Source organism: Lactuca virosa, chromosome 7 (genome assembly GCF_052849685.1).
Source record: "Lactuca virosa cultivar CGN04683 chromosome 7, Lactuca_virosa_CGN04683_v6, whole genome shotgun sequence".
Lineage (NCBI taxonomy): Eukaryota > Viridiplantae > Streptophyta > Magnoliopsida > Asterales > Asteraceae > Lactuca > Lactuca virosa.
In genome coordinates, this window is record NC_136432.1 from 228,389,445 (window position 1) to 228,410,747 (window position 21,303).

Below are 21,303 nucleotides of genomic sequence, written 5' to 3' on the forward strand. Positions count from 1 at the left end.
TAACTCGGAAGGTTCCTACTATTTGTTTTTATTACGCGTTTGGTCTCTACTGTTTGTTTTTGTTACACGTTTGGTCACTGGTGAGTGGTGAGGGTGGGGGTATGTTAATTTAAATAAATTAACAAATCAAGGGAAAAATAGTCATTTTAGGTAAGACATGGACCAAGCGCGTAACAAAAATAAACAGTAGGGACCTTCCGAATTAAAAAACAAATAAGTTAGGGAGCAAACACACAAATTACCCTAAACCATAGGGACCATTCATCTAATTTACTCTAGGTGTTTTTATGGTTATTATATTGGTTTGTGAATGATGGGTGATAGACTCATATTCACCATAGAAGTCAAGGCTCCCACTCTATGCAAAAAATGCTCCCATAGCAGGTACCCGAATTCCGAAATTACTTCATACTACGTCACCAATATCCCAGAAGGCACCAACATATTCAATCTCAGAGAAGCATTCAAGGAATACGGTAACGTCACGAGAATATACATCCGAGGGACAAAAGACAAAAGTGGATCAATATTTGGATTTATGGTGTCAGAAATATTGAAGAACTTGAAAGATCCACGCTACAAATTGTGATCGTTGGAGATAATAATGGTATTTTAATTGCACATGATAAACCTATATTAAAAAAAGGATTTTGGGCTGAACTCTAAAACACCATTGGCGAATATTTGGATTTTGAATTATTGGACGAAATATTCTTTGGCGATGGTGAAACCAAAGTGCATCAATGAATACTATAACTTTGAATATAAGTGGGATTGGCGAATCTCAAAAACAAGTGCGGAATGTTGGCGCTTTTAGCGTCACCATGTCATTTTAAGTAATTGGAACCAACATGTGAGCTAAAGGGCTTCATAATTTGTACTCTAATATATATACGGGGTTGTGTGGAGTGCACGCATGTATAAGATCGAATTAGAAGCCGCTTCGATGACTAGTCGGGGGTCCGGGGGCAGCGCCCCTGGGTCTGGGGTTCCAAAGGGGCAGCGCCCCTTTGGCGTGGTCTACGGGCAGTGTCCCTAGCGGGGACCAAGGGGCAGAGCCCCTGGTTGGGGTCCCGAATTTTACATATGGTAACATAGTGGGAAATTCAATTTCTTGAGGGTGATTATGGTAAAACTAACAAAACTCGTTAGTTTTGATAACCCTAAATCCGGATTATCGTGGCTTGCTTCCAAAGCAACTAATGACGGCCCAACCCTACTAAAACCCTAATCTCGTTTAATATATAAATGACTCTTCCTTCTCAGAAGAGGATGACGAATTTTAGCTCTCGTTTTCATCAAACTCTCACAGAATCTCTCTAGCAAATTGGCTTACGATTTCTGTGCCTAGAATCGTAAGTGTCCACTTGGATTATCCTAGGCTGGATTTTTGAAACCCAGGCATAGGGTAGAAATATCAGGTCGGAAAGTGTACTCATGATCCCAGTTGGTATCCAAATCTCCACCACAAACCCTATAATTTCTTACATTCGAACTGATATTTTCTGTTACTGGAGATGGGTGATACAATCCGCGAAATGACCACTAAGTTTGCAAAGCTGGAGAAGTTCGAAGGTGTTGACTTCAGGCGGTGGAAGAAGAAGATGCACTTCATGCTGACTACTCTGAAGGCAGCATACATGTTGACTACTCCTAGTCTAGTGGAGCCTGAGGAAGGTGTTGTTAAGACGATTGAAGAGATAAGAATGAGACAGAAGTGGGACAATGATGACTATATCTGCAAAGGTCACATTCTGAATGATATGTCTGATGCTTTATTTGATATCCATAGTGAAGCCTTGTGTGCCAAGGAGTTGTGGGACACACTTGAATTGAAATATATCACCGAGGATGCTTCTAGCAAGAAGTTTCTGGTTAGTGACTTTAACAATTATAAGATGGACGATTCAAGGTCTGGCACTGAACAATACAATGAACTCCTTGGCATATACGGTCAGTTTAAACTACACCTTATGAATATGGATGAATCCATTGTTGTGTCAACCATCATTGACAAACTCCATCCATCCTGGAAAGACTTCAAACACAAATTGAAACATCAAAAGGAGGAACTGTCTTTGGTTCAACTTGCTAGTCACATTCGTATTGAAGAATCTATTCGTGCGAAGGAAAGTGACAAATATGAAAAACCCAAAGGAAAAGTTGAACCTGGACAACCCTCGGTTCATATGGTGGAAAATAAACCAAGGAACCAGAACCACACAGGACATGGAAAACGCAAGCATGAACATGTCCCAAGCAACTCCAACAAAAAGAGAAAGGATCTGGTTTGTTGGAGGTGAAATCAAGTTGGGCATTGCAAGCGTGATTGTCGTGTGAATTTGGGCAACAATGGTGCTGGAAACAGTGGAGTCAATGGGAAAGTGAACGGGTCTTCGGCCCAAGTTAAAAGAGGTCAGTTTTTGACTAACTTTGATAATTCTAATCATAATTATGCTTATTATGTTTCATTTATCCCTGAATCATTCTATATGTAGGATGATGATGTTGCTTGGTGGATCGACTCCGGAGCAACGAACCATGTATGCAAGGATAAATGGGTGTTTGAAACATTAACTCCGCTTGAAGATGGGTCGGTGCTGAAAATTGGAGACAATTCTTTTATTCCTATTTGTGGTTTAGGTGTCGTGTGTCTTGAATTTACTTCTGGAAAGATAATTAGATTATTTGATGTTTTGTTTGTTCCCAAGATTCGCAAGAATCTTGTTAGATCTAGTTGTTTGAATTCTGATGGTTTTAAACAAGTTATTAAGTCGGATAAGTTTGTTTTGTCTAAGGGTGGAATCTTTATTGGCTTTGGATATTTAAATAATAGAATGTTTCGTTTGAATATTGCTGACAAATTGGTACCTGTTCATAATTCTTCATTTGTATCTTCTACTTCTAATGTTGATAAATCTATGCTTTGGCATGTAAGATTAGGTCATGTCAACTTTAGAAGGATGCATGAGATGTCAAAAGATGGATTAATTCCAGCCTTTGATATGACATCTGATAAATGTAAAACATGCATGCTTACAAAAGTAACAAAACAACCCTTTCCTAGTGTCACTAGAAATTTAGCTGTTTTGGAACTTGTACACAGTGACCTGTGTGATTTTCACTCCACTCCTTCTTTGGGAAATAAAAAGTATGTAGTCACCTTTATTGATGACTGCACTCAGTTTTGCTATGTGTATTTGTTACATTTTAAGTATGAAGCCTTAGATAAATTCAAAATATACAAAACTGAGGTGGAATTGCAATTGGGCATTCCGGTTAAACGTCTCAGGACTGATAGGGGAGGTGAATATATGGATCCCATATATTTTCAATCAGTGGGTATCATTCATGAGACCACGACACCTTACACACCCCAATAGAATGGTATTGCTGAACGCAAAAATCGAGTTTTAAAGGAAATGGTAAACTCGATGTTATCATACTCGGGATAGAGTGAAGGATTCTGGGGAGAGGCCATGTTAACGGCCTGCTATTTATTAAATAGGGTTCCAAATAAAAGGAACAAAACAGTCCCATATGAACTTTGGTTCAAGAAAAAGCCGAATTTGAGTTATTTTCGGGTTTTGAGATGTCGGGCAGTTGTAAAAACTTATCGAGCCCAAAAAGAAAATTTTAGGAGAACGTGGAATTGATTGCATATTCATTGGATATGCTGAACATTCCAAGGCATATAGGTTTTATATAATAGAACCTAATGATTCGGTTTCAATTAACACTGTTATCGAATCACGGGATGCAATTTTTAATGAGATGTGGTTTTCATCAATTCAAAGGCCTAAGGATCTAACTTTTGGTGCTAATAAAGAGAAAAATTCAGAAATTCAAGATGGTGGTATCGTGCAAGAACCACAAGAGCTTTGTAGAAGCAAAAGAGGCCAATTTGCAAAAAAAATTCGATCCGACTTCCAACTGTATTTGGTGGAAGGTTCAAGGGATGAAATTAATCTTGAATACTCTTATTGCTATAGTATTGAAGATGATCCTAAGACATATCAAGAGGCCATGGATTCTCATGATAGTGCCTTTTTGGAAGGAAGCAATTGATGATGAAATGTCATCAATTCTTGAGAACCACACATGGGTGTTGTCTGATTTGCCTCCAGGTTCTAAACCTCTTGGTTGCAAATGGATTTTCAAAAGGAAAATGAATGTTAATGGGAATATTGACAAATTCAAAGTCTGGTTAGTCATTCAAGGTTTTAGACAAAAACCCGGTATTGACTATTTTGATACGTATTCTCCGGTTGCACGTATTTCTACTATTAGATTGTTGGTTGCCTTGGCAAGTATCCACAATCTGGTTATTCACCAAATGGATGTGAAAACAACCTTTTTAAATGGTGAGGTGCCATTTCTTGGGCTTCCAAGAAGCAATCTTGCATTACAAACTCGACAATGGAATCTGAGTTTGTTGTGTTAGCAGATGCTGGTAAAGAAGCGGAATGGCTAAGGAATTTAGTCTATGAGATTCCTTTGTGGTCTAAACCGATAGCACCTATTTCTATCCTTTGTGATAGTGTCGTCGCTTTGGCTAAGGCATATAGTCAGGTTTATAATGGCAAGTCTAGACATCTAGGTGTTAGACATAGTATGATTACAGAACTAATCATGAATGGTGTGATTTCGGTTGAGTTTGTGAAATTGCAACAAAATTTGGCAGATCACTTGACTAAAGGTCTGACAAGAGACTTAGTGCACAAGTCTGTAATCAGGATGGGATTAAAGTCCATTTAATTCTGTAATGATGAGACACCCAATTCCCTCCTGATATAATGTTAGGAGTTGAATTCAATGTGGAAAGCTTATACTTATAGAATGGAACACATGAAGTATTCATCCTAGTTATGTGTTTGGTTCTGCAAGTTAGCCAGGTTGAAGTTTAACTTCTTAATAATTCCTTTGATAAGTGTACGTGCATATACATGGAAAGGAGTTACCTACGTGGTTGTTAAGTGTAGCCGCATTTCAAGAGGTTGTGTACTTGACCTTGATACGATCATGACAGGATTAGGACACACGAATTTATAATAGTGTCAAGTTGTATTTTGCTAGAAATTCAATAAACTAGTATGTCTTTTACTTTCTGGTTTTCAAATAGGTTGATGGGTTCAATTCTTAGAACACCCTGATTCTCGAATATTTGCAAATGTATGATACTAAGTGGAAATTCAATCGTTTCGATATTTTCATTATGTACTAGTTTGGTTTCTTTGATAAGGATGTGTTCGTTCAAGGGTTACACTAAAATGAGGGAGGATTGTTGGTGATTTTAGAGTCACCATATCATTTTAAGTAACTGGAACTAACATGTGAGCTAAAATGTTTCATAATTTGTACTCTAATATATGTACGGGGTTGTGCGGAGTGCACACATGTATAAGATCGAATTAGAAGCCGGTTCGATGACTAGTCGGGGGTCCGGGGGTAGCGCCCCTGGGTCCGGGGTTCCAAAGGGGCAGCGCCCCTAGCAGGATCTAAGGGGCAGAGCCCCTGGCTGGGGTCCCGAATTTTACATATGGGAATATAGTGGGAAATTCAATTTCTTGAGGGTGATTATGGTAAAACTAACAAAACTCGTTAGTTTTGATAACCCTAAATCCTCATTAAATTCGGACTATCCTGGCTTGCTTCCAAAGAAACTAATGACGGCCCAACCCTACTAAAACCCTAATCTCGTTTAATATATAAACGACTCTTCCTTCTCAGAAGAGGGTGACAAATTTTAGCTCTCGTTTTCATCAAACTCTCACAGAATCTCTCTAGCAAATTGGCTTATGATTTCTGTGCCTAGAATCGTAAGTGTCCACTTGGATTATCCTAGGTTGAATTTCTTGAAACCCAAGCATAGGGTAGAAATATCAGTTCGGAAAGTGTACTCACGATCCAAGTTGGTATCCAGATCTCCACCACAAACCCTATGATTTCTTACACGGAACACAAACAAAACTAGAGAGCCGAAACCAAAACAATATATAAAAGTTAAATTTAGGTCAAAGTCTTTCAATTCAAGATAAGCTTTTTGGGACCGGTTTTCGATAATGTGAACACCAGTCGTAGGAGTATTTGTAACCAAAACAATATTGGTGTTTTTTCGGAATTTTAAGACAAACTTGCATGTTTTCTTTTAAAAATACAGTCAATAGTAGATTTTCTTTTTCATTTTAATATATACTACATAACACAATGTACTAACGATTAAAAAACAACAAATAAACTAACAATTCATAATTTCATTTTAACAAATAACCAATTATTCTGATTTTATTAAAACAATTAACAAATAGCAAAATTAATTTTAAAAGAAATTAACATACATTTAATTAACAAAATTATCATATAATCGTAATATAATTATTTTATATAGTAATCTGATTTTCTTAAGAATTTTCACTTTTTAACTTAGTAGGGTAAACTAAAATTTCACTTTTTAACGTTGCAGCTTTTAATACTTTTACAGTTTTACTATTATACTAATTACATTTTCTTTTCAAAGTTCATCAGTGAGAGAAAGGAAAAAAACACGAGAGAGAGAGAGAGAGACTTACAAGTTCGGCAATGAGAGTGTATAAGCCGTCGGAGTAGAGAGCCGGAGAGCGCGGAGATCGGAACAAGTCCGTTGGAGAGGAAACACTGGTCACGGAGGTTGTTGGTGGGAATAACAATTGTTGAACACTTGAACGGTAAGGATGATGAGTGACAAAGACACCAGAAAGGTCAGTCAAGAGACTCTTGACTGAAACCGAACGTCGGAGAGGAATTAGGAGTAGTTGTTGGCGAAAGGCAAGATGGAGTGGTGAACATCCGACATCGGTGGTATTTTCCGGTGAGCAGTTTTTTACGGCCACACCGACGATAGGGTTTTGTACTTTATAGATTTTTTTATAAAGTTTTAACTTCCTAATCCATTGTTATCCTAATTTTATTAGTATTGGTTTTGATTTCTTCATTGAATTTCTGGATTTAGTTTCCTTAGTTAACCAATAAAATAATTAAATAAGATTTTTTTTGATCTTTTTGGAGTTAATTTGTTATCAAAATCTATTTATTGAATCTTCCTTTCTAATAAATAAATAATTTGAATCTCCTATCGCCATGTGTCAAAGTCTTTAACTGCCATGTGTCATGTGTCTGCCTCTTAGTCTTCCAACCCGTTCACATCCACATACATCCCAAAAAATCAGGAAACAAATACGAGAAATCAGCAATTACCGAGTCTTTTTGCTACTAATTAGCAAGATCAAAACCTATTTCATGGAAATCTATTCCAAAATTAAAGGCCAGCCTATTTATTTATATGATTCCTGCTCCCACTCGACTACTCCCTTCCTACTGATCGATTGCTATTGCCGATTAAATTCCAACCTAATTCTTTGATTTAGGGCAAATTCCAATATTTTTCAACACCAAAACCCCTATATCGGTTTCGCCTGAAACCCATAATTTGTTTTAGGAGTAAAATGGAGGGTTGTGATCAAAGCAAGGTATTTGTGGGTGGGTTATCATGGGAAACAACAGAGGATGTGTTGAGAGAACACTTCGGAAAGTATGGAAAGGTTATGCACGCTGTAATTGCTAAAGATAGAATCACTGGAACTTATCGTGGATTTGCATAGAATCACTGGAAGTTCTTGTGGATTTGCGTTTATTTCCTTCACTGAAGCAGCGGCTCTGAATGAAGTTCTTAATACACATACGATTCTTGGGAGAGCGGTTTGTTTTCTTTAATCTCCCACTTATTACTTCTAATTTTCTTAATCAGTCTGTTTGATTTCATATTACTCCCTAAATCGCATGAAAATTCCATTAATATATTTGCATGTTGTTGTTCAAGATAATCCTTGACTAAATTGTTTGACGGTTTAATTGAATTAAGATTATCCTTTTTGACATATTCTTTCTGATTCTTAACAGGTTGAAGTGAAAAAGGTTGTACCAAGACATGAATACAACCAAAGCAGATTAAATAAAAAGGTAAAACTAACGATGTTATTATTAGCAACGGTAATATAAAAATTAAGAAGATTTTTGTAGGGGGGTTACCTACTAACATAACAGAAGATGAATTCAAGGTCTATTTTGAAAAATTCGGTAGAATTACGGATGTAGTTGTGATGCATGACAACATAACACATAGGCCAAGGGGTTTTGGTTTAATCACTTTTGATTCTGAAGATTCTGTTGAACAGGCTATGCAAAAAAGTTTCCACGAATTATGTGGGAAGCTTGTGGAGGTCAAAAAGGTTGTACCAAAAGATGATAATGGTGGTGGGAATGGAATCAACAATTACCCCTGTGGTGGGAATGGAATAGGCAATTACTTTGTTCCTGTTTACGGTGGTTATCCTTATGGTTATTATCGAGGATTTAACTATGGTTTGGTTCCATGTGTCTGCCTCTTAATCTTCCAAAGATTGGTTTCCCGTTCACATCCACGTACATACTAAAAAATCAGGAAACAAATACAAGAAATCAGCAATTATCGAGTCTTTTTGCTACTAATTAGCAAGATCAAAACCTATTTCATGGAAATCCATTCCAAAATTAAAGGCCAGCCTATTTATTTATACGATTCCTGCTCCCGCTTGACTACTCCCTTCTTACTGATCTAAGATTGTTGTTGCCGTTTTTTTTTTCTTTTGTGTTTTGGTATGTATCTGTAGATAAGTAGAGATCTATCAATCATACACCAATCACAACCAGCATGAACCTCCATCCACACCTTTCAATTCCACATCTAAGGAGTTCAATCAATTTTGCAGCCTCCATTTCTTCTTGTAAGCATAATCTTTTCCTGTTTTAGGGTTATATACATTTCTTCTGATAATGGAACCCTAATATTAATTTTTCTTTTATTTGATAATAGAATGGTCTGATTAATCAGATTCCATATTGATTAATATTAATCATCGAAAATTTTGACTTAACTAGCATGATGAAGGTTATTATTTCCAATTATTTTGCTCAATCTTTGTATTTAGTATTTTAACTTGATTGCTCACTTAAGTCAACTGATTTTAATTTTAAATTTTGAATATATACGTGTTTTAGGTATGAGAACTAAAAATGAGTGAGATACTGAATATTTAGATTTGATTATTATTTTCAAGGTTATCATTTCCAAATACACAGGTAAATCATTGTATTTAATTCATTGGGTTGACTATCATTATTTATCCCTAATTTATGTTGTTCTGTTAATTGCTTCTTCATTCATCCACAAGAATTATTGTTGCATTTGGACGTGTTTTACCCTAAAATTCCATCCACAAGCTGTAAGTAGTATGTGTTATCTATTTTTTTAGTTTTTTTATGTATTTTTTTTTACTGATATTACGTAGTGTTTTTGGTGACAATCTTGAGCATCAAATGAATGGAGATATATACAGGGACAAGTGCACAACAATTTCACAACAATTTTCAACTATTTGCGATATTAACATCTTGACAATGGGTTTATAATGATAAAATCCTGTTACATCAAGCCACAATTGAAGCAAATTTCCTTTCTCTCAACTTTCACTAACCAATTTTTTTTTCAGGTTTAAGTAAATCACAAAAATTGGTCCGTGTTTGTATATGTAAAGGTTTAGTTATGTGGTTAATTATCGGTATGGTTTTATTTATTGTGGTTTTGGTCATTGGGTCGTTAAATCTTACTACTCAACTTATTATTATTTTTTTAAATTGCCATTTTACCCCTGAACTAACACTGAAAAATGAAAACCTAAAACTTATAAAATCTTAATTTAGTATTACATACAACTTTTACGTTTTTACATCTTCAAATAACAATATTTTATATAATTCATTGTTAATATTGGTTACATTGGTATATGTTTTTATAGGTTTCATCCAAGGACAAAATTGTCATTTAATTGATCAAGGATTATGAATTTGAACTATCAATATTCGTCTAATTTAATAACCGTGGTTTCCACGGGTTATAAACTAGTTACATATATACATGTATGCATAATAAAGCTGGGGCCAGATTAGTGAAAAACCAATACTAAGGTTGACCTGCGAGAGGGAGGTTCGCTGCGAGAGTGAGGTTCGTTGCGAGAGGGTGGAGGCTGCGAAACTCAGGATAGATGCGAAAGTCGGATGGAAAAGCGAAAGTCTCCGGGCCGAGTGCGAAAGTCGTCGGTTCGTTGTGAGACTTGCCGGGTAAGATGCGAACGTTCTCAGTTTGGGATGCGAATCTATCCGGATGAGATGCAAAAGTGACTGAGTCATGCGAAACTTCTCGGAGGTGGGGCCTGTGAATGCCTGTGAAGGTTCGCAGGTGAACAGTAACCTGCGAACCTTCCTTGGCCTTTTTGGTTTCCTTCTTCCGTTTTGAGCTGTTATCGACCAAGGGAAGGTCTGGGATGATATGGATGTTCATAGAAAAGTTGAAAAAATGTGTTTTTCATTACCAAGAGAGATTGGGAGAGATTTGGGAGAGATTGGGAGAGATTTGGGAGACAGAGAGATATAGAGAGAGATTGTGTTTGCGACATGTGTTATGGTTTTGCCCCGTAGTGTTAGGATTGTAAACTCCACTATCCCTTGTTATGAGTGTTATTGATCCCCAAAGGATCCATAGTTGTGTTTACCAAGTTGTTATGTTTATCACCCTATTTAGGGTTTAGATGTTTGGGACTGACGAAACTTTCGAGTGATACTTTGTATTAAAATGGCAAGTTATACATTAGGAACATAGTGTAAGCCCTAATATACAAGTACTACTGAGTTGTCTTGTTGACTTAACTTGACCAAAATTTGACGGTTGTCACATTTTGAGTTAGATTCATTGTACATTTGGTCCCGCGGTAAAATAAAATGACTTTATTACCCTTGAGGTATTTATTTTCTATTTTTCTTTCATTTTTTAGAATATAATATTTATTTATTTAATAATTAAAAAATAAAAGGGGGGCCACCTCTCTCTCTCTCTCTCTATATATATATATATATATATATATATATATATATATATATATATATATATATATATATATATGTGTGTGTGTGTGTGTTGATACCCGAGAACACATACATACCCATACAATCAAGAACACACACTCTTTTCACATTGTTCTTGTTCCCTGCAACTAAACCTACCAATAACCACCATTATTACACAACCTACAACCCAAATCTTTGTCCGCAACCCCTACCCAATATTTATGTTTCCCTTCTCCTACTTTTTTTAAATCCATGGAAGAATATAAATATGGAAAAAGATGAAGCTGGTGAAGAACAAAATAAGTCTCTTGTGGTGATGGTTGGTTGTGATGAACTTCATCTTCCCTTCCAAATCAAAATATCTGGAAAAAAAATGAGCAGATATGTGCATACCTAATTGGGGCTTGTACCGTTCATCATCTTCTACATTGACGATTGCAGTAGCTTCAACTTTAATACTTTCAGAAGCTATAAACATCGCTGCCTATTACCCCACAACAACTATCATCACTATCTAAAATCAAACCACTGCGTCTTATCCGACTAAACCCTAAACTATAATCAAACCTAATATTAAAATTGAACTCAGAATTAAAAGTTCAACCTAACAAAAATCAAATTTTGATATCAAAATCTATTGAAATCGTGAGAAAAACCCACACAGATGATAAGGGTTTATTATCAACTTAGCCCCATTTCCTTATATTCCTTGTAATTGGTGTGAACAAATCGATGATTTCAATCCAAGTATTAAAAAAAATCAGAACTACATCAAAATCTGAAACCTTGTATCGAACTTAATTGCATCTTTTTTTTTCTTCTAAACGATCTACTACCCATCAAGCCCTAACTACGTGTGAGTTTTTTATTCCGAAGAGAGGGTCTTAAATGCAACACATGATGGTTAAACCGATGGTTGGAACAAATCGATGGATGCCAGTGATAGATTTGTGGTAAGGAAAAGAAATACGGATAACCGCAGAGAGAGAAATATTTGATATCCAGGTCTTGTAAATTGGAAACTTCATGTCCAGATCTTATGATTGGAAGCTTCAGCTACCTATTTCGGGGGTAGCCCACGACGACGAAGGTGGTTGTTGAAATCGACACACACACACACATACACACCTGCAAATCCATGGTAGAAGTTGTTGAAATCGACATACTCACACACATAGGCCTTCGGTTGGACGAGTAATCGAGGGAATGATAGCTTCACTAGTTCTCAAATCTGCAAATGTCAAATGAGAGAGAGAGGGAGAGAGAGAGAGAGAGAGGTGGACCCGATATTTTTAATTAATAAAACATTTAAATTAAATAAAGGAAATATAAAAAATGTGTCAGAAAGACATTTTAGTCTTTTCAGTTTTCCGAATGACCAAAATCACAATCAAATATGGTCAAAAAAACCACCAATCCATAAAAGTCAAGGTTTGGACCAAAACTCTGAAAAAATTACATACAAAAGAGATCATTTTTGCACTTATGTACATTTTAAACCATTTAATATAATATTTAATTGCAAAGTGATATTTTAATGAATGAGTGGAGTATTTATTAGCATATTAATATAATAGTTAATTATGAATACTTTTTTACGATAGAAACGAAAAAAATCCATGTGTAATTAAAAATTAAAACGATAATAGTATTTTATTGGGTGAAAGAGGGATTAAGAGTAAGTTGGTAATTTAATTTTAAAGTTAAAAGCATTTTAAAGAAAACACTGCAAATATCAAGGTTCTAAATAATGTTAGGCGTTACTTGACGACAATATCAAACCTCAAATTTTTTCAAGCCGTGACAAGTCACGTCGATTATAAGGGGTGACTTAAGGCGATAATTTTGTATATAATTAATAATTTTATATGCATTTTCTACTATTTTTCATTTTTATGTACAAATGACTTTAAGACGACATTTTGTTAAAGATTAGCCATTACGAATTTTGTAGAACTTTGGCTATATAGAATCATTTATCACAAATATATAAAACTATTTATATAATATATACTTATAAAAAATATAGATAATAATTGTGGATAAATAATTAAAAATAAACTTTTCAAAAAGCACATGGGTTTTTATATTGTATAATATCGTGAACGAGGTCTTCGATTAAACCATGTCAAACTTCAAAGCAAAACTCACGTTTTGCCCATACTGACCTTCGTATAAATTCCAACAACACTGCTTTCCTTCCCTCTCACTAAACACAAAGAGGTATTGCATATTTGCCTCAGATGGGTTCTGAAGCAGAACTGGGGAAGCCACATGCCATATGTATCCCCTATCCAGCACAAGGCCACATCAACCCCATGATGAAACTTGCGAAGCTCCTTCACTTCAAGGGCTTCCATATCTCCTTCGTCAACACCCACTACAACCATAAGCGCCTGCTCAGATCCCGAGGTCCTTCTTCCTTGGACGGCCTCCCAAGTTTTCGTTTTCACTCCATTCCCGATGGTCTTCCGCCATCTGACACTGAAGCCACCCAGTCAATCCCTGACATCTGTGAATCTGTTCCTAAGCACAGTCTGGAACCTTTCTGTGAGCTTATCACTAAGCTTAATGGTGGTGAAGAGTCCGATGTGCCCCCAGTGAGCTGTATTATATCCGATGGGTGCATGAGCTTTACGCTTAAAGCTGCCGAGAGGTTTGGGTTGCCGGAAGTACTGTTCTGGACCCCAAGTGCCTGCGGCCTTTTGGGTTACACTCGCTATCGTGAACTTCTTCAGAGGGGGTATACTCCCCTCAAAGGTAAAATTATTGTCCATATTGTGTTTCTCTTAGTTGTATCATATCCGATGTGCCCCCACTTACGGTGTGGTTTGTTTTTCCTGAGGCAAAATGTATATAGTCTGCGGACCACATGTGTAGACCTCTTCAGTAGAAGAGGTGGACCAACTGTCTGCAGTCTGAAAAAAGAAGACTGTTTGTTTTTTTAACATCTGCGGGCTACTAAAATAAACTGAAATTTAAATAAACTGATTTTTTTAAACTTCAAAGTGATTTTTTAATATTTTTATGACTTTGTTATAAATAATTAACGAATGTAGTTAACTTTTATGTATTATTGTATAAAAAATAAAAATAAAAATGGTATGAATTAACGTATATATTTGATAAAACCAATAACTTTGGTTGTAAAGTTATAACTAAACATTATAATTAGTGATCAAAGAATTTGATACATAAATGGATGGAAATAAACTTCGATTTTTTCAATTAAATTCATTAAAAATGTACCATAAATATTTTTTTCTCGAGAAATTGACGATACTGTATTAAATAATGTTTTACAAAATTTGGCAAAAAAATATAAGAATATATTATGATTTTTTTTTTCATATTTATATAAACAACTTTAACAACTATTATTGTAATAAATCTTTATTTATAAATTTGTCAAAAATATCATGTTTGTATCATCGAACGTTTTTTTTTAAGTTTTGTAATTTTTTTTTTCAAATTGTTTATCATTAATAAAGTTGGAAAAAATATAAATTAAAAAAAAACTTAAAAAATAAAGATATATATGTTTTTTTAGCCTAGAAGATGTCTGAAGATGTTAGAAGACTCTGGTCTACATCTGCGCCAAGAAGAGGGCGCGCAGACATTTTTAGGTCTGCAGTCTTCAAAAAAACAAACAGTCTGCGAAGGCTAATGTCTGCGCGTGGTCTGCACGGCACAGACAGAAAAGGCCACACAAATCTGCAGACAAAAAACAAACACTACCTTAGAGTCGGTCCAAACATTGGATAAGCCGTGTGCAATAAAGTAATTAATTTTTTTACTGTAATACTAAAAACTAAATTGAGTATTTCATGTTCACCAATATAAACGGAGATGTCGAGATGTCAAGTGGGCATCCTTTGTCGCATTGGTCAATGGATATGGAATTTTAAGCGGTATTATTTTAAAGCTTTAACCATTTCATTAATTAAATATGTAATTTCAGTTAAGGATATCACATTAAACATTAATTATTTAAGCATGTCAGGTTTTTTTGAATATGATTTGAAATAAGAGCATCCACAGTTAACTGAAATGTATAAATTTTAGTGTAGTGTTACATAATATTTTATTTTTTATACAATTTTACTATTTCATTTTATATAGAGTCTACTAATTAAACTTTATAAAATACAAATAAAATGTATTCTAAAGGAATGAAAGGTTTAATTTTTTCCTTTTGAGTATATTTCATTTTATTTAACTCTAAATCTATTGAATGTCAAGTTAACATTCTAACTATGGTTAGTTTAGTCCATTTGCCAATTACTAGTTCTATCTCATTAAACTATTTACCGTGATAATCTATCTATTGTTAAATTAGGAATGTAAGTTTGTATGCACAATGGTAATTAACTAAATGTTACAGATATGAGCGACATAACAAATGGGTATTTGGAAACAAGCTTGGATTGGATTCCTGGAATGAATAACATACGGCTAAGGGATTTACCGAGCTTCATTAGAACCACAGACATAAACGACATCTTGTTCACCTATCTTATGACCGAAGCAGAAACTCTTCCTAGAGGCACGGCTATTGTGCTCAACACATTTGATGCCTTAGAACAAGATAGTGTTAACCCTTTAATTGAAATAAACCCACGAACCTACACCATAGGCCCACTACACTTGATGCAACAACATATTCATGATGATCGGCTCAAAGATATTGGGTCCAACCTTTGGAAAGAAGATGATAGTTGCATCAAGTGGCTAGACACAAAAGATATTGGCTCAGTTATTTACGTGAACTTTGGAAGTATTACAGTAATGACAAAGGAACAACTCATCGAGTTTGGGTGGGGGCTTGCTAATAGCAAGAAGAATTTTTTGTGGATAACTAGGCCGGACATTGTCGGAGGCAAAGAGGCCTTGATGCCACCAGAGTTTGTGGATGAGACAAAAGAGAGAGGCTTGGTGACTAGTTGGTGTCCTCAAGAACAGGTACTTTATGTAACATTTTTTAAAATCTAGAAAACTTTCACATAAAAACAAAGTAATAATACAAAGATGAATAGAAATTTATTGAACGTATATTTAAATCATTTAACCTTGTTTGACTACATTTGCGTTTCATGGCTATTTTCTAATCATGACATTGATAAGCTTCTTTATTGGTCTCCATATGAAGGTTTTGAAACATCCAGCAATCGGGGTATTCTTGACTCACAGTGGATGGAACTCAACTATTGAGAGTATTAGCAGCGGTGTTCCAGTGATTTGTTGGCCTTTTTTGCAGAGTAACAAACAAATTGTCGGTATAGTTATGTAGAGTGGGGGATTGGAATGGAAATTGATACAGATGTTAAGAGAGAGGAGGTGGAGGCTCAGGTGAGGGATATGATGGATGGGAAGAAAGGGAAGATTATGAAAAGTAAGGCTTTGGAGTGGAAGAAGGAAGCAGAAGAAGCTGTTGCTATTGGTGGATCGTCCTATCTCAACTTTGAAAAATTAATCAGTGAGGTTCTTTTAAGGAAGTGCAGTTGATATTTGGTTGCTATTGGTCAATATGTCAACAAAAGTTTTGGAAATAAGCCACTCACTTAAATTGTTTGTTTTCCCGCAGCTAAAACATCATCAAAAAGATATTGCTATCATTTTGAATCTATCATAAATAAATGAAAAATGTGGATGATGTATTGTTTACTTTTAAAAAATGAAAAGATTTGCAACGACATATATAAATATTACTAGGTTATAGTAGGGGTGGCAAATATGTACCATGGAAAACCAACCAACATGTGTACCAACCGAACCAATTATGTTGGTAGCCAATATGTTTGGTAGCAGTGGCGAATCTAGAGCCGAAAACCACATGGTTCCTTATGTAAATGAAACCGAAAAAAATGAAAGTGCAATAAATACTAGTGGTTGCGAGTCGAGCCATATGACTTAAAATATTTAAACATAACTTCAATAGTTATAATAAAGTTCTTATAATTTAACTTACGAGGTCTTATATTTTGAAATATATTCATAATTATATCATTATCGATACTTCTAAAACATTTTTTTTTTCAATATACAACACTAAACTATCATTCAAAATTGATCACTTGTTTTGTTGTGTATAGGGTATGAGGGCAGAGGAGGTGGCACCTTCCTGTGGGGCGACGGTGGCTAGTGGACAGCGGGAATGATCGACCAGGCGAGAAACCACATCAAGCATTCAATGTTAAGAGATGTCGACCACGATCAAGGTTCAAGCATCTCTTAAGAGCTTTTCTCGATTTTTTTATTTAATTTTAAATGGGTTAGGCTATTGGGTAATGAATAACTTTTAAGTGGATTGATTCATTGGGCTACACTAAGTGGACTAGATTATATAAAATATGAGCTTCATACATTCGTAAACATTATAAGGTAGGTCTTTTATAAATTATAAGGTAGTTCTTATTTTTTTTAATATAATCCTTCTATTATTATTAAGAAAAATAGGTGGTCCTAGGACCCACCTTCAATCAACATAGCTACGCCTCTGTTTGGTAGCCAACATGTTTGGTTGGTAGTACCGTACCAATTAATTAATAATGGTACGGTAATGGTACAAGGTTTTAAATGCCACGGTATTTCCGTACCAACCAAATTATTTTTCATATATATAAAGTGTTGCATATTTTAACTTTAAATGTATTTGACGGTTAAGAGTTCAAGTGCTTTGATATTAGCATTTACCTTCTAGTAGCTTTTAAAGTTTAAACTCATATTAACATATCCCATTTACTCTATTGTTTAGTTTAAACTCATGGTACAAAATTATAAAATATTTTTTGTATCGAATTTCCAATCCAACCATTCAGAAAACTCTTATTTACAAAACCTACATGTATCTTTTAAGTTCACAATAACACATAAATCTTAATTCCTAAAACACCCATACATGTTGGTATATACCATTACCAACATGTACCAACCGAACTTACTGGTAGCCAATTAAGTTGGTACCAACTGTACTTGGTACGGTAGTGGTAACTAAAATTACATACCAATTATAATTGGTACGGTACACGGTTTGGGGAAAAAATATCCGGTACCGTACCAATTCCACCCTAGGTTATAGCATGTGGGAACCACGGTTGTTTTTTATAATTAATTTTTTATCGTAAAAACTCATAAGTATTAATCAATTATTTTAAATAAATTGTAATCGTTGATTCAAATAAATATGTAAAAATATTTTTCAGCTTAAAAATGGTGAAAATGACTAAATTGACGAAAAGCGCATAAATGTTAGTTTTGAGCTAAAAAATTATATTTTTTGTACTTTATATGATAAAAAGTATACTAAGAATGACATTAAAATTAAACAAATAATTATGTATTCGAAAAACTTCAATACCTTAAAACCAACATCATACTTGTTCCAAATTTGAGAAAGTCTAAAAAATAATCAAGAACCATCAAAAAACCATTATCCAAAATATCAAAAACTATCAAATCTCCCACACACAAATGCCAAATTATTCAAGACTCTTTAAAAACACTATCACACTCTATTTCTCCTTCTTTGGGACCAAAAGAGGATTGCTCTCACCGCTTGACAATCGTTTTGGCTTGGTTGTTGATAGAACATCGGGTGAATCAACATCATACACTTCATACAAATTTCGTTTTAGATCAATGGAGTTATTTAGCAGTTTAATAGGACTCGTGGCGGTTGATTTTTCTAAAGTTGAAGAAGCTACATTCTATCCCGTCTCAGAAGCACAATTCTAAAATTAAAAGAATAATAGTTGGTTAGTTGTCTTTACACTTTAGTAAAAGTTACGTATTCTCATCAATAACAAATTTATAGCCCGTTGAATCTATGGTTCACAAACTAAAATAACATATAGACTATAAAAATTGTAATCATCAATGATATATTTGAAAATATTAATTTGTTTAAAAACTTTGAAGTGTTAACCTAATACAAATGTGTGTTTTTTTTATGATATAAAACCTTATATTTTTTATGATGGACAAATTTAAAACGGGGCTAAGGCTATATCTTGATAGCAACTTATCTTTCCTTTTTCTTTGTTTAGTAGCACCGGAAATATCAAGTACTTGTAAGGTGTCGATATACAAATGGTAAAAGGGAAAGAAAGCACATGCCCCTTAATAAAAACAAAAAAAAAAAAATTCTACAACTATTATATTTTATTAGACATAAACGAATTTTGACACTTCAAATTTCTTGACAAAAATAACAAAGTAAAAAAGGAAAGAGTCTAACCATATAAAACATCATATACATTTCATGTTTTAGATTCAAAATAACAATTTCAATGAAAGACATTTTTCTCTCTTCAAGTTGTAATAATCACTTTCTACGTACATGTAAAAACACCTATAATCACAAAATTAACAAACGTATATGTATCTTCTATATTAATACCCAAGCAAAGGACAAAGACTCTCATTCAAGTTGATGGTAGAGATAGTTAGTGTAAAACAGAGAATTTGATAGAATGTTTTCACTCATCTTATTCACAATTACAATGAGATACAAATATAGGACCAGTGCAACAGGAAACCCCACGTAATAAGGAGCTATATACAGACTAGATAGGACATACAATACTTTCTATGAATATTAGATTTTATCAATAATATCCAAACTTAGCTTGATTCTTGTTACAGGTCTCGCCAACACTCCCCCTCAAGATGATGAATGGATGTCAATCATTCTCAGCTTGTCAAGAGAGCTGTAAAAAACATTTTTACACACTGCTTTAGTTAACATATCCGCCAACTGATCCTTTGATTTAACATGTGGTAGCTTGATTGTTCCCTTTTCTAAGTGGTCTCTTATAAAATGTCGATCTACCTCCACGTGCTTAGTTCGATCATGGAGTACTGGGTTATTAGCAATCTTCACTGCTGCCTGATTGTCACAATGAAGGTTCATAGATTTCCTTACTTCAAAACCCAGGTCTCGCATAATTCTTTTGATCCACAGAAGTTCACAAACACCATGCACCATCCCACGGAATTCTGACTCAGCACTCGAGCGTGCTGCCAACTTTTGTTTCTTGCTCCTCCAAGTTACCAAGTTCCTTCCAAGAAATGTGAAATACCCCGATGTTGACTTCCCATCCGACTTATCTCCGGCCCAATCAGCATCAGTATATCCTTCCACTTCAAGACTTCCAGTTTTAGAAAAAAACAAACCTTTTCCCGAGGATGACTTAAGATAGCGTAGGATTCTAATCACTGCTTTCATGTGATCTTCATTTGGTGCATGCATAAAATGACTTACTACACTCACAGCGTATGCAATATCCGGTCGAGTGTGGGATAAATAGATAAGTTTACCAACTAGTTTCTGGTATCTTTCTTTATTTGTTGGAGCTTTGTTGGAGAGAAGAGCCAGCCCATGATTTTTTTCAATCGGCGTATCAATGGGTTGACAATCTAACATTCCTGTCTCTGTGAGAATATCAAGAGTGTACTTTCGCTGACACATGGTAATACCTCGACTGGATCTCGCCACCTCAATACCTAAAAAATATTTCAATTTTCCCAGGTCTTTTAACTCGAACTCAGCACCCAACACATCTTTTAACTTGTTCATTTCATCTTCATCATTGCCTGTCCCTACCATGTCATCGACATAAACAATAAGGGCTGTAACTTTTCCTTCATTGTTCTTGACAAACAACGTGTGGTCAATATCACTCTGCTTGTAGCCAATACTGTTGGGTTTTGAGCATTCTAACACTCCTATGGTGTACATGCAACCCTATAAACCATGGATCTATGTGTTCTCTATTATACAAGCAAATATTAACTATTCCAAGGTTTCATCCTAACTAGCATATTATGAAGCACCTATACTACAAAGTTCTAGTTAGATGACATACCTTTTGATGTAGCTTGATGTCTTCAAGCTTTAAGAGCTTAGCCCCAATAGTGTGGAAGCCTCAAATGGAATCACAAATCACCAAAACACCTTGGAAGAACTTGAGAGAATATGTATGCACACTAAAATCGGCCCACTCTTATTTTCACACACTTGTGCCAATTTTGTGAGCCAAGGACCCCTTTATATATTATGGAGGATTAGGGTTACATCCATGTAAACCCTAATACCCATGACCTTTCATTTACGTAGGATCCATGGGTTAAAAGCTCCATGGACCATCCATGAAAGCTTAGCCCAACCTAAATGAACTTGGCCCATTCCATATATATAAGAGTCCATATTTAATTAGTTCTTTTTGATCATTTAATTAATTCTAAATTAATTCTTGATCAATACTAATTAAATAATATGATTCCATATTAATATATTAGAACTTATAATATATTAATATATTATTCTCA

General features: G+C 34.8%; 2 protein-coding genes and 1 pseudogene across 2 annotated transcripts; all 3 read left to right on the top strand.

The window, feature by feature from the left end:
- Positions 1–1,517: 1,517 nt before the first annotated feature.
- On the top strand, positions 1,518–4,068 carry LOC145127621 (uncharacterized). Its single transcript, XM_079062780.1, has 3 exons — positions 1,518–2,288; positions 2,499–3,306; positions 3,641–4,068. Exons 1-3 carry the CDS (start codon positions 1,518–1,520, stop codon positions 4,066–4,068), a joined length of 2,007 nt encoding a protein of 668 aa, XP_078918906.1.
- A 3,413-nt stretch (positions 4,069–7,481) lies between these two features.
- Positions 7,482–8,468, top strand: LOC145127622 (RNA-binding protein 1 pseudogene; annotated as a pseudogene).
- A 4,641-nt stretch (positions 8,469–13,109) lies between these two features.
- LOC145124328 (UDP-glycosyltransferase 85A8-like) lies at positions 13,110–17,355 on the top strand. The gene is made up of 4 exons (XM_079059625.1): positions 13,110–13,734; positions 15,359–15,936; positions 16,124–16,450; positions 17,067–17,355. The coding sequence occupies exons 1-3, from the start codon at positions 13,218–13,220 to the stop codon at positions 16,262–16,264; spliced, it is 1,236 nt and encodes a 411-aa protein (XP_078915751.1). The 5' UTR covers positions 13,110–13,217; the 3' UTR covers positions 16,265–16,450; positions 17,067–17,355.
- Positions 17,356–21,303: the final 3,948 nt, after the last annotated feature.

Coding starts and splice junctions, on each gene's coding strand:
- LOC145124328 (XM_079059625.1), top strand. CDS start 13,218: ATGGGTTCTGAAGCAGAACTGGGGAAGCCACATGCCATATGTATCCCC. Junction 13,735..15,358: donor GGGGTATACTCCCCTCAAAG/GTAAAATTATTG, acceptor TAAATGTTACAG/ATATGAGCGACATAACAAAT. Junction 15,937..16,123: donor GTTGGTGTCCTCAAGAACAG/GTACTTTATGTA, acceptor CTCCATATGAAG/GTTTTGAAACATCCAGCAAT.
- LOC145127621 (XM_079062780.1), top strand. CDS start 1,518: ATGGGTGATACAATCCGCGAAATGACCACTAAGTTTGCAAAGCTGGAG. Junction 2,289..2,498: donor ACAAAAAGAGAAAGGATCTG/GTTTGTTGGAGG, acceptor TTCTATATGTAG/GATGATGATGTTGCTTGGTG. Junction 3,307..3,640: donor TCTCAGGACTGATAGGGGAG/GTGAATATATGG, acceptor AGAAAATTTTAG/GAGAACGTGGAATTGATTGC.